The sequence below is a fragment of the Aquarana catesbeiana genome, linkage group LG13, assembly GCF_042186555.1.
Source record: "Aquarana catesbeiana isolate 2022-GZ linkage group LG13, ASM4218655v1, whole genome shotgun sequence".
Classification (NCBI taxonomy): Eukaryota; Metazoa; Chordata; class Amphibia; order Anura; family Ranidae; genus Aquarana; species Aquarana catesbeiana.
The window spans coordinates 237733792-237747833 of NC_133336.1; the positions used below are offsets into that span (position 1 = coordinate 237733792).

Here is a 14042-nt window from a genome sequence, read left to right on the forward strand (position 1 = left end):
ATTACTATTACTATAATTAGGGTTAGGGTGTTTATCAATTTTTATTTTTATTTTTATTTTTTTAAGGGTTAGGGGTTAAGGTTAGCGTTTAATTATTTGTTTATTATTACTTAGTATTCATTTATTGAATTTATTTATTAAAGATGATTTTTATTTAGTTGTGTATTTATTTTACATTTATTTATTCATTTATTATTATTATTGCTAGTAGTAGTGGTAGTATTATTAACATCCTAAAAAAAATAATAAATAACCCTAACCCCTAATCCTAACCTAACCCAGTGTTTCTCCACTTCAGTCCTCAAGTACCCCCAACAGGTCATGTTTTCAGGGTTTCCCTTGGATGAAACGGCTGTGGTAATTACTAATGCTGGCCATACACTATACAGAAAATCGGCCGAACCCATTTTCGAAAAACGAACGTTCGACCGTGACCGCAAACGATCGTGCCATCATGTAATGACCGATAAATTGTTCAGTGGACATGAATAAATAATTTTTTGTTTGTTTTTTTACATATACCTAGTGCAGACAGTTCGGACGGGAAACACATTAACCTTGCAATTTATCGTACGTTCGGCAGAAATTTTCCAAACTTCCCGTTCGTTTTTTTTCCACAAAAACGTCACAAACGATTATCGATTTGTGCCCATTAACTTGCCGAAAAACGAACGAAATGTCTATCTGAACGATTTTTCGGACGATTTTTCGTATAGTGTATGGCCAGCATAAGGCAGTGAAACCGATCAAATCACCTGTGCAAAATAATGAAAAGCCTGAAATGACCTGTTGGGGGGTACTTGAGGACTGGAGTTGACAAACACCCCTTACCCTAACAAAAAAAAATAATAATAAATGAATAATAATTATAATAATAATAAATAAATAAAAATAAAAGCTAATGGAAAAGCTAAAAAAGCTGAAATACCTAGCAACAAATGATGCAACAGATGATAGTTTTCTCTATTGGCTAATAAAAAAAACACCAAAGCTTAAAAACAATGTATAAAAATGCACAAGTCGCGCATAAAAAAGCGCAAAAAAAAAAAAAAACGCCGGAAAAAGCTCAAAGATGCTGCGCTCAGGTGTGAATTTAAAGTGGATGGGCTTCCTTATGCTGTCGCGGGACAAAACGCATCGGGCAGGTGTGAATGGGGCCTCAAAGGCTTTGCAGTTTTACGTTAAATTGGAAAAAATGAACGCCCCCAAACGACTTCAGAATACGTCAGAGAGAGTTCTCGCCTCTCTACGTCGGACTCCAGGTCTAGCACAAGGCAGACGCTCCCTTATTGGAAGCAGTGGAGGGTGTTCTCGTCAGTCGGTGCCTGGGCCCTGCCATGTGACATCACAGGAGATCTGCAGCTACATTGTTACAGAGTCAGGTCAGTAGTAATCCAGGCTGAGAGTGCGGTCAGCTGAGCCGCCCTTTCCTGCCGGGGGTCAGTGACATTTTGGGGTGCAATGAAGGGGGGGGTCACCATGGGACAGATTGGCTGCAGGGGTCTAATAGTCACCAGATCTCTATGCTGATTACTTCTGGGTTGTTGGCTTTGTACTCTACATCTAGAATTTCACACCTATCCTTGTTCTGTTAGCAATGATTATTATACAGGATTTATATAGTCACCAGTTTACGCAGCGCTTTACAATATAAAAGGGAGACAATATAGTTACAATACAATAAAATACAAGAGGGTTAGGAGGGGAGCTTACAATCTAATAGGGTTGGGCAAGTGGTACAAAAGGTCCTGAAGGCAGCAAGACTAGGAGATAGCCGGACAGGTTGGGGTAGAGAGTTCCAGAGGATGGGAGAGGCTCTGGAGAAATCCTGGAGGCGACAGCTTAAGAGCAGGAGGTCTTGAGAGGAGCGGAGAGGACGGTTTGGGAATGAGCTGATGGAAGTGGTAAAAGCTTCATTGGAGCCATGATGGGGACCCATCATGGGTACTGGACTGCTGCCCAAACCGTACTATTAAACCATCATTTAATGTCTATGGGCACGTTAAGCCAAGTGGGACCAGATCAGACTGATCATAGAAAATGGGTGTTGGGGAAGGCTGCCCAATTAGCAGGTGTACAGACCTAGGAACTCAGCACAGGGATGGTGGGAACCCCTCATAATGGGCACAGCAGGCGTACAGACCTGGGAACTCAGCACAGGGATGGTGGGAACCCCTCATAATGGGCACAGCAGGTGTACAGACCTGGGAACTCAGCACAGGGATGGTGGGAACCCCTCATAATGGGCTCAGCAGGTGTACAGACCCGGGAACTCAGCACAGGGATGGTGGGAACCCCTCATAATGGGCACAGCAGGCGTACAGACCTGGGAACTCAGCACAGGGATGGTGGGAACCCCTCATAATGGGCACAGCAGGTGTACCGACCTGGGAACTCAGCACAGGGATGATGGGAACCCCTCATAATGGGCACAGCAGGTGTATAGACCCAGGAACCTAGCTCAGGGATGGTGGGAACCCCTCATAATGGGCCCAGCAGGTGTATAGACCCAGGAACCTAGCTCAGGGATGGTGGAAACCCCTCATAATGGGCACAGCAGGTGTACAGACCCAGGAACTCGGCACAGGGATGGTGGGAACCTCTCATAATGGGCACAGCAGGTGTACAGACCCGGGAACTCAGCACAGGGATGGTGGGAACCCCTCATAATGGGCACAGCAGGTGTACAGACCTGGGAACTCAGCACAGGGATGGTGGGAACCCCTCATAATGGGCACAGCAGGTGTACAGACCTGGGAACTCAGCACAGGGATGGTGGGAACCCCTTATAATGGGCACAGCAGGTGTATAGACCTGGGAACTCAGCACAGGGATGATGGGAACCCCTCATAATGGGCACAGCAGGTGTATAGACCCAGGAACCTAGCTCAGGGATGGTGGGAACCCCTCATAATGGACCCAGCAGGTGTATAGACCCAGGAACCTAGCTCAGGGATGGTGGAAACCCCTCATAATGGGCACAGCAGGTGTACAGACCCAGGAACTCGGCACAGGGATGGTGGGAACCTCTCATAATGGGCACAGCAGGTGTACAGACCCGGGAACTCAGCACAGGGATGGTGGGAACCCCTCATAATGGGCACAGCAGGTGTACAGACCTGGGAACTCAGCACAGGGATGGTGGGAACCCCTCATAATGGGCACAGCAGGTGTACAGACCTGGGAACTCAGCACAGGGATGGTGGGAACCCCTCATAATGGGCTCAGCAGGTGTACAGACCTGGGAACTCAGCACAGGGATGGTGGGAACCCCTTATAATGGGCACAGCAGGTGTATAGACCTGGGAACTCAGCACAGGGATGATGGGAACCCCTCATAATGGGCACAGCAGGTGTATAGACCCATGAACCTAGCTCAGGGATGGTGGGAACCCCTCATAATGGGCCCAGCAGGTGTATAGACCCAGGAACCTAGCTCAGGGATGGTGGAAACCCCTCATAATGGGCACAGCAGGTGTACAGACCCGGGAACTCAGCACAGGGATGGTGGGAACCCCTCATAATGGGCACAGCAGGTGTACAGACCTGGGAACTCAGCACAGGGATGGTGGGAACCCCTCATAATGGGCACAGCAGGTGTGCAGACCCAGGAACTCAGCACAGGGATGGTGGGAACCCCTCATAATGGGCACAGCAGGTGTACAGACCTGGGAACTCGGCACAGGGATGGTGGGAACCCCTCATAATGGGCACAGCAGGTGTACAGACCCAGGAACTCGGCACAGGGATGGTGGGAACCCCTTATAATGGGCACATCAGGTGTATAGACCTGGGAACTCGGCTCAGGGATGGTGGGAACCCCTCATAATGGGACACAAATATTTGCCTTTTTTAAGAAATAAAATGCTTGCTTTCACTTTCTTACATCCTCAGTCTTGCTGATCTCTTGTAGCCGCTTCCTGTCTACATGGGCTCCAGCGATGCCTGCATAGTATTTCTCAGGGTGGATTTCCAAATGGTGACTACAATGGACCACGCCTGTGTAATATGTATACTGAAACGGCTCCTTGAAGTCATTGGAAGCCTACGTGGCAAGGTGACAACGCAGCAAAACAATTGGGAGACAGGGACAGAGCGTTGTCACCCTATAACGGGAAGTGCCTGAACAGGGACCCCGATGGCAGGATCACTAGGGAGGGATTATTTGAAAACAACTTTAAAAAAAACATTAACATGGTAAAGCTTATATTTAGGATATTTAGGATCTCCCTGCGGTGAGGCTCAGCAGTTTTTCGGGGTCATGTTGCACCCCTCCCAGCATAGTATCTATATATACACATTGGCAGCTGTATATACTGTGCTATCTATATCCCAATTTAGTGAATGCATTTTTTTTTTTTTTTTTTACCTCGGGTCACATGACAGGAAATTAACTTTGCTGCCCACCACCCCATGTAAGTGCCGTCCTGCAATCAGTACAACCTCAAACTTTTATTATTCAAGAGGCAAGCTGCATTTTAAGGGTCTCTCCTTTTAAAAAAAGCAGATTTTGGCTGTGGGTGGAGCTTGAATTTACTGCTGATATTATGTTTAGATTCTCGGTGCCCAGTAGCCAACTTTGTACTCTTCAAGTAGTCTCACTCCTGCTGCAGCAAGCGCGGTGTATCGGTTGATAGTGGGCTTTTGAATTAAATTAAAGCTCATGTGGCTGTAGCTGGAAATTCTTTGTGTCTCTGTGCAGTAAAATACCCCCTAAGGGTGCATTCACAACTGAGCATCGTGTTTTTGAGTGTTTTTTTTTTTTTTTTGAGTGCTTGTGTACAGCGTTTTTAAAGCGTTTTTGAGCTTTAGCGTTTTTTGATTAGCCAATAGAGAGAAAAATCACCTGCTTCATCATTTGTTGCTATGTTTTTCAGATTTTTCAGCTGCTTTTATTTATTATTATTAATTTATAATTTTTTTTTTTTTTTTTTACTTTTTTTTTTTTTTTTTTAAGGGGTTAGGGTTTAATTTTATTTATGTTTATTATTATTTATGTATTTACTTTTTATTTATTTTGTTAGGTTAGTGTTTAGGATTAGGGTAAGGTGGTTAATATTAGGGATAAGGGCTGGGGGTTAGTGTTTTCTATTTATTTTTGTTTATTTATTTCATGTATTGATTTATTGTTAGTTATTTATTCATGTTGTTAGGTTGAAGGGTTGGGTTAGGGTTTAGGATTGGGGTTAATATTATGGGTTGATATTAGGGTTAAGGGTTGGGGCTAGTGTTTGTTATTTATCTGTATTTATTTTTGTTATTTTATTATTTATTTAGTTACTTTATTATTCATTTTTTTTAATTTGTTAGGTTATGGGGTTAAGGTTAAGATTAGGGTTTAATATTGGGGTTAGGGGTTAAGATTAGGGTTAGGGGGTTAATATTACAGTCAAGGGTTGGGGTTAGTGTTTATTTTATTTATTTTTGTTATTTTATTATTTATTATTATTATTATTATTATTATTTATTTATGTATTATTTATTTATTTTGTTAGGTTAGGGTTTACCATTAGGGTTAGGTGGTTAATATTAGGGTTAAGGTTTGGGGTTAGTGTTTTTTTATTTATTTGTGTTATTTTATTTTATTTATTTATTTAATGCATTATTTATTTATTTATGTATTATTAGTTATTCAATTAGTGTTTATTTATTCATGTTATTAGGTTGAGGGGTTGGGTTAGGGTTTAGGATTAGGGTTGATATTAGGGTTAAGGGTTGGGGCTAGTGTTTATTTTTGTTATTTTATTATTTATTTATTATTATTTTTTTTACTTAGGGTTAGGGATTAGGGTTTAATACTAGGGTTTGAGGTTAAGATTAGGATTAAGGGGTTAATATTACAGTCAAGGGTTGGGGTTAGTGTTTATTCTATTTATTTTTGTTATTTTATTATTTATTATTAGTAGTAGTATTATTTATTTACTTATTATTTATTTATTTAGGTTAGGGTTTAATATTCGGGTTAGGGGTTACGGTTAGGATTAGGGTTAAGGGTTGGGGTTAGTGTTTTTTTTTATGTTATTTTATTTTTACTTAATTTATTATTTATTACTATTTTATTTTTTTTACTTATTTTTTTTTGTTAAGGGTTAAGGTTAGAGGTTAGGGTTTCATTTTAGGGGTAAATATTACGGTTAAGGGTTAGCGGTTAATATTATGGCAGAGGGTTGGGGTTTGTGTTTTTTATTTTATGTATTCATTTATTTTCATTTAACTATTGCATTTGAACAGACAAACACTCAAAAACGTGTGACAAAACGCAGTAAAGCACTCAAAACCACTTGAATACTTCAATAATTTCCATGCATTTCTATGGAACTAAAAATGTTTAAAAAACGCACCAATCTGCCCGATTCGAGCTCCAAAAAAAAAAGCTCCAGAACTTGTAGTGGAGATGTGAACAAACTCCACAGAGAATAGTTTTCTTTTTTTTTCTCCTCCAGCATTTTGGAGCTTCAAGCTAAAAAATCGCTGAGGTGTGAACGGGGCCTTAGGATTTGGACTAAGTGAAGGGTGCAAAAGCCCATAGGTCCACCTGGAGGTAGAAGCCCTCTTAATGTTTTAGGTGATGGAGTTCTGCACTGAACTTGTTCCTTCCATTTGTCTCCTGTCCAGGCACAGCGATGCCCCCGGTACCACCTCACAACTTCTCCTGGGTGGAGCCCGGACTCCTGGCTGGCATGGCAATGCCTCGTCTCCCAGCACATTATCAATACATGTACGAAAATGGCATCCGGCATCTGGTGACCCTGACGGAGCACAAACCGCCGTACCACGACACCTGCCCAGGAATCACCCTCCACCGGATCCGGATCATGGACTTCTGTCCACCCAGCCTGGAGCAAATCAAAACCTTCCTCAAGATTGTGGACGATGCCAAGGCCAAGGGAGAGGTGAGAGGTCTCTTCCTATTCCACTAACTCTCCTCTCCTGAAATACTCTGCTCTACTGGAGGACCCTTCTCCTTCCCCTAACTCTCCTCTTCTGAAATACTCCGCTCTACTGGAGGGCTCTTCTCCTACCCCTAATTCTCCTCTTCTGAAATACTCTGCTCTGCTGGAGGATTCTTCTCCTACCCCTAACTCTCCTCTTCTGAAATACTCTGCTCTGCTGGAGGACTCTGCTCCTTCCCCTAACTCTCCTCTCCTGAAATACTCTGCTCTACTGGAGGACCCTTCTCCTTCCCCTAACTCTCCTCTTCTGAAATACTCTGCTCTACTGGAGGACCCTTCTCCTTCCCCTAACTCTCCTCTTCTGAAATACTCTGCTCTGCTGGAGGACTCTTCTCCTTCCCCTATCTAACATTGATGGTGTGTATTTGTTACAGGCAGTTGGAGTCCATTGCATGCACGGTTTCGGGCGGACCGGCACCATGTTGGCGTGCTACCTGGTAAAGACGAGGAAGATCACCGGTGTGGATGCCATCAATGACATCCGCCAGATTCGTCATGGATCCATAGAGACCACCGAGCAGGAAAAGTCAGTTATCCAATTTCACCATCACATCAAGTAATTGGAGGATGTGGGGCAATTAACAATATCTCCGATCAATTCCTCGAAGCAAAAAACTTTTTTTACTGACTGTATCAATTTAATTAAAAGTAACACTTGAATATTTTCTGGAAGCTAATGGACTGAACCACTTGTTGTGTCCTTTGATTTTATTATACTTATTTCAGTTCTAGGTGGATTCTGTAGAGCTGAGTAAGCACAGGGATGGTGGGAACCCCTCATAATGGGCACAGCAGGTGTACAGACCTGGGAACTCAGCACAGGGATGGTGGGACCCCCTCATAATGGGCACAGCAGGTGTACAGACCCGGGAACTCAGCACAGGGATGGTGGGAACCCCTCATAATGGGCACAGCAGGTGTACAGACCCGGGAACTCAGCACAGGGATGGTGGGAACCCCTCATAATGGGCACAGCAGGTGTACAGACCTGGGAACTCAGCACAGGGATCTCATGCAAGGAGCAGAAAAGACTCAATTCTCCACCATCCGCTAAACCCCAAAATTTCAGTTCTAGGTGGGCTAACCCTTTTAATACAGTGTTCTTGTATGATTTCTCATACTCCCAGCTGCTGACATGTTGCAGGCACCGGGGGGTATTGGGGAGATGTTTAATTAGTTTCAGCAGGGTGTCAGGGGGAGCATTGACACATAAGAAAGTACAAGTAAACTTAGAGGATGGTGCCACTCTTTAGGGTATAGCAGCCACATTGGTTAAGAATTAAACATTGATTGGCTGCATAGACAAATGACTGATTTAATTTTCAATTACAGATATATTAAAAAATAAATAAATAAAAAGAAAATATATAGATAGTTTAAACATAAATTAAATAGATGTAAAGATATAAAATTAAATATAATTAAAAATAAATTTAAAAAATAATATAAATAATATATATATATATATATATATATATATATATATATATATATATATATATATATATATATATATATATATACAGCATCTCACAAAAGTAAGTACACCCCTCACATTTTTGTAACTATTTTATATCTTTTCATGTGACAACACTGAAGAAATGACACTTGTCTACAATGTAAAGTAGTGAGTGTACAGCTTGTATAACAGTGTAAATTTGCTGTCCCCTCAAAATAACTCAACACACAGCCATTAATGTCTAAACTGCTGGCAACAAAAGTGAGTACACCCCTAAGTGAAAATGTCCAAACTGGGCCCAAAGTGTCAATATTTTGTGTGGCCACCATTATTTTCCAGCACTGCCTTAACCCTCTTGGGCATGGAGTTCACCAGAGCTTCACAGGTTACCACTGGAGTCCTCTTCCACTCTTCCATGACGACATCACAGAGCTGGTGGATGTTAGAGACCTTACACTCCTCCACCTTCCGTTTGAGGATGCCCCACAGATGCTCAATAGGGTTTAGGTCTGGAGACATGCTTGGCCAGTCCATCACCTTTACCCTCAGCTTCTTTAGCAAGGCAGTGGTCCTCTTGGAGGTGTGTTTGGGGTCTTTATCATGTTGAAATACTGCCCTGCAGCCCAGTCTCTGAAGGGAGGGGATCATGCTCTCCTTCAGTAGGTCACAGTACATGTTGGCATTCATGGTTCCCTCAATGAACTGTAGCTCCCCAGTGCTGGCAGCACTCATGCAGCCCCAGACCATGACACTCCCACCACCATGCTTGACTGTAGGCAAGACACACTTGTCTTTGTACTCCTCACCTGGTTGCCGCCACACACGCTTGACACCATCTGAACCAAATAAGTTTATCTTGGTCTCATCAGACCACAGGACATGGTTCCAGTAATCCATGTCCTTAGTCTGCTTGTCTTCAGCAAACTGTTTGTGGACTTTCTTGTGCATCATCTCTAGAAGAGGCTTCCTTCTGGGATGACAGCCATGCAGACCAATTGGATGCAGTGTGCGGCGTATGGTCTGAGCACTGACAGGCTGACCCCCCCCCACCCCTTCAACCTCTGCAGCAATGCTGGCAGCACTCATACGTCTATTTCCCAAAGACAACCTCTGGATATGACGCTGAGCACGTGCACTCAACTTCTTTGGTGGACCATGGCGAGGCCTGTTCTGAGTGGAACCTGTCCTGTTATACCGCTATATGGTCTTGGCCACCGTGCTGTGGCTCAGTTTCAGGTTCTTGGCAATCTTCTTATAGCCTAGGCCATCTTTATGTAGTGCAATCATTCTTTTCTTCAGATCCTCAGAGAGTTCTTTACCATGAGGTGCCATGTTGAACTCCCAGTGACCAGTATGAGAGAGTGAGAGCGATAACACCAAATTTAACACACCTGCTCCCCATTCACACCTGAGACCTTGTAACACTAATGAGTCACATGACACCGGGGGAGGGAAAATGTCTAATTGGGCCCAATTTGGACATGTACTCACTTTTGTTGCCAGCGGTTTAGACATTAATGGCTGTGTGTTGAGTTATTTTGAGGGGACAGCAAATTTACACTGTTATACAAGCTGTACACTCACTACTTTACATTGTAGACAAGTGTCATTTCTTCAGTGTTGTCACATGAAAAGATAGAATAAAATATTTACAGAAATGTGAGGGGTGTACTCACTTTTGTGAGATACTGTATGTATCTATATACAGGAAAGATAGTTTAAACATAAATTAAATAGATGTAAAGATATAAAATATAAATTAAAAAAAAAAAAAATAATATATATAAAAAAAATAATAAATATATATATATATATATATATATATATATATATATATACACACACACACACACACACAGTATAGATAGAATAAACACAGTTCTTTCTTTAAAAAAAAAAAAAAAAAAAACACAGCTCCAACTTTTCCCACCCATATGTCGCGTACACACGGTTGGAATTTCCGTCAGAAAAAACTTGGATGGTTTTTCCGACGGAATTCCGCTCAAGCTTGCCTTGCATACACACGGTCACACAAAAGTTCTCTGAACTTTAGACCGTCAAGAACGCGGTGACGTACAACACTACGACGAGCCGAGAAAATGAAGTTCAATGCTTCCCAGCATGCGTCGTTTTTTGCGCGTCCAAATTGCATACAGACGATCGCATTTTCTGATAAGAACTTTTCCCGACCGAAAAATAGAGAACCTGCTCTCAATCTTTTGCTGGCTGGAATTTCGCCAGCAAAAGACCGATGGAGCATACACATGGTCGCATTTTCCGACAAAAAGCTCTCATCGGAGTTTTGCTGGTGGCATTTCCGATCGTGTGTACGCGGCATAAGTCTGATCCTTTTCAGCAGCTAATACTCTGATGAAGGAAATAAGACTTGTTCCAGGTACTCCTAATCCAGCTTTTTACATATGGATCGGGCATTACACATCACATGACCAGATGGGGGATTTGGCCTCTTCTGCATGGCTGAGTATATACATTGGGATTATTGGGTATTGGCCGTTGTGTGACACCAGGTGACACCAGCCTGTACTGTCATTATATCTGTACCACCGCCAAGCCTCAGACCTCTACAACGCAGTAACGTGCCCGTCTCTTTAATAAAAAGCCGTTTGTATTTAAAGGGGAACTCTAGTCTTTTTTACATTTTTAAAAATTGTACATGGTAAAGAAAGACATGTGATCTAAAAGTGTTCCTGAAGCCAAGAACAAAAATGTTATATATATATAAGTATATATAAGTAAAAGTATTGGGGTGCCTGCCTTTATACATACATGAACTTTAATGGCATCCCAGTCTTAGTCCGTAGGGTTCAATATTGAGTTGGCCCACCCTTTGCAGCTATAACAGCTTCAACTCTTCTGGGAAGGCTGTCCACAAGGTTTAGGAGTGTGTCTATGGGAATGTTTGACCATTCTTTCAGAAGCACATTTGTGAGGTCAGGCACTGATGTTGGAAGAGAAGGCCTGGCTCGCAGTCTCCGCTGTAATTCATCCCAAAGGTGTTCCATCAGGTTGAGGTCAGGACTCAGGCCAGTCAAGTACCTCCTCCCCAAACTCGCTCATCTATGTCTTTATGGACCTTGCTTTGTGCCCTGGTGTGCAGTGATGTTGGAACAGGAAGGGGCCATCCCCAAACTGTTCCCACAAAGTTGGGAGCATGAAATTGTCTAAAATGTCTTGGTATGCTGACGCCTTAAGAGTTCCCTTCACTGGAACTAAGAGGCCAACCCCTGAAAAACAACCCCACACCATAATCCCCCCTCCACCAAATGATTTGGACCAGTGCACAAAGCAAGGTCCATAAAGACATGGATGAGCGAGTTTGGGGTGGAAAACAAAGCACTCCCTCTGTGGCTGAAATCTTATTTCAACAGCTATAAATTTAGGATGACTGTAACCGCTTACCTATCCTGCCTCTCATGGACTTTAATGACTTGAAGCACCCACAATGCTTCTGGTTGCCAGAAACCAATCGATCCAATGCCCCGTACACACGGTCGGATTTTCCGACAGAAAATGTTCGATGGGAGCTTGTTGTTGCAAATTCCGACTGTGTGTAGGCTCCATCGGACATTTTCCATCGGAATTTCCGACACACAAAATTTGAGATCTGGATCTCAAATTTTCCGACAACAAAATCCGTTCTCGTAAATTCCGATCGTGTGTACACAATTCCGATGCACAAAGTTCCACGCATCCTCGGAATCAAGCAGAAGAGCCGCACTGGCTATTGAACTTCATTTTTCTCGGCTCGTAGTACGTGTCGTACGTCACCGCGTTCTGACAAAATTTGTGTGACAATGTGTATGGAAGACAAGTTTGAGCCAACATCCGAAGGAAAAAAAACATGGATTTTGTTGTCGGAAAAATCCTATCATGTGTACAGGGCATAAGGTTTAGAGATAGAGAGTATATGAGGGTGGAACAGTTCATAGCAGGAAAGAAGATTTTTTTTTTATTTATCTAATAACACTTGTATTTCTTCATGGGAACTCTGAATTATTAAAGAGGGGTACAGTTATTTAGCTCTCAAATATTTCCATATTTGAGAGCTATTGAGGCTAGAACCTCTGTCAGGTCCTTATCCATGAGTCCTCTCATGTTTTAGGTGTCACCGGGACAGATGGGAAGTCTCCCCAAATGTAGGTAAAAATTATATCAGGTGTTTCTGTTGAACCCCAGTTTGGTAAATGCTAGTTGCCTGGGGGTCCCAGGAAACCCTCATATCCCACTGCTGAAGTTCTTGGAGTATTTTTGAAGAAGAGATTTCCAGGCCTGTGTGGTCGGGCTGTTGTGTTTAGGTTTCCACGTCTCTGAACTCTGTGTGATGCTGATCTAGGCAAACGCATCGACCTTCCAGCAACATCTCTGGGTGAGGACAAAGGCCGCCATCCGGAGTGGGAAACAAACAGAGGCTCACCGCGAACAAAGAAATATCCAGCTAAGCAATAGTGATGTGATTTTAGTAACAGGAGTGTACTGTATGCCAATGATATCTTCTTGTCTCCCAGCTTGTCCCTGTTCTGTACCCAATTTTGTCCATTCCTCCCTAACCATCCCTCTTCTAAACCAAAATCTCTCCATTCCTCTCTCCTCCTCAACTGTTCTTCCTCTGGACCCAAATCCTCCATCCCTCTCTCCTCTTTAACTGTCCCTCTTCTAAACCCAAATCCCTTCTTTCTTTCTTTCTTCTCAACTGTCTCTCTTCTGGACCCCAATCCCTCTCTAATCCACAACTGTCCCTTTTCTGGTCCCAGATACTTCCATCCCTCTCTACTACACGACTGTCTCTCTTTTGGATCCAAATCCATCCAACCCTTTCTCTTCCTCAACTTCCCTCTTCTGTTCCCGAATCCATCCAACCCTCACTACTTCTCAGCTGACTCTGCTGGACCCAAATCTATCCAACCCTCTCTCCTCCAAAACGGTTCCTCTATTATACCCAAATTCCTCCCTCCTCTCCCCTCAAAACTGTCTCTCTTCTGTACCCAAATCTCCCCACCCTTTGTTCTGTCATAACTGTCCATCTTCTAGACACATATCCTGCATCCCTCTCTCTTCCACAACTGTCCCTCCTCTTGGCCCAAAATTTTCCTTCTCCTCATCATCTGTCTCTCTACTGAACCAAAATTCTTCCATCCCGTTCTCCTCCAGAACTCTCCATCTTCTGGACTCAGATTTCTTTCATCCCTCTCTCCTTCTCAACTGTCTGTTCTAAACCCAAAACCCTCCATCCCTCTCCTCCACAACCATCCTTCTTCTGGACCCAAATTCTCCCCATCCCTTTCTCCTCCACAACGGTGACTCTTCTGGACTCAACCCCTTTTTCCTCCATAACTGTCCCTCTTCTAGACCCTGCATCCCATTTTCCTCCTCAAGTGTCCCTCCTTTTGGATTACAAATTTTCACCAATTTTCATCCCTCTCTCCTTCTCAACTGTCTCTCTTCTGAAGCCAAACCCCTTCATCCCTCTCCTCCACAACCATCCTTCTTCTGGACCCCCCCATCTCTCTCTCCTCCTCAAATGTCCTTCTAGTCCAAAATCCCTCTATCCCTCTCTTCTCGTCTAGTGACTCTCTTCTAGAGTCCCTCTATCTCGTTCTCTTAAAACATTT

General features: G+C 43.2%; 1 protein-coding gene across 3 annotated transcripts; it reads left to right on the forward strand.

Annotated features, from left to right (window-relative positions):
* Positions 1–1057: 1057 nt before the first annotated feature.
* On the forward strand, positions 1058–7625 carry DUSP23 (dual specificity phosphatase 23). 3 transcript variants are annotated; one of them, XM_073609606.1, is made up of 3 exons: positions 1058–1382; positions 6616–6893; positions 7328–7625. In XM_073609606.1, the coding sequence occupies exons 1-3, from the start codon at positions 1073–1075 to the stop codon at positions 7511–7513; spliced, it is 774 nt and encodes a 257-aa protein (XP_073465707.1). In that variant the 5' UTR covers positions 1058–1072; the 3' UTR covers positions 7514–7625. The 3 variants fall into 3 exon arrangements, with proteins under 3 accessions (XP_073465707.1, XP_073465708.1, XP_073465709.1); XM_073609607.1 differs by having other exon boundaries at positions 1369–1439; XM_073609608.1 differs by lacking the exon at positions 1058–1382 and adding an exon at positions 3958–4057.
* Positions 7626–14042: the final 6417 nt, after the last annotated feature.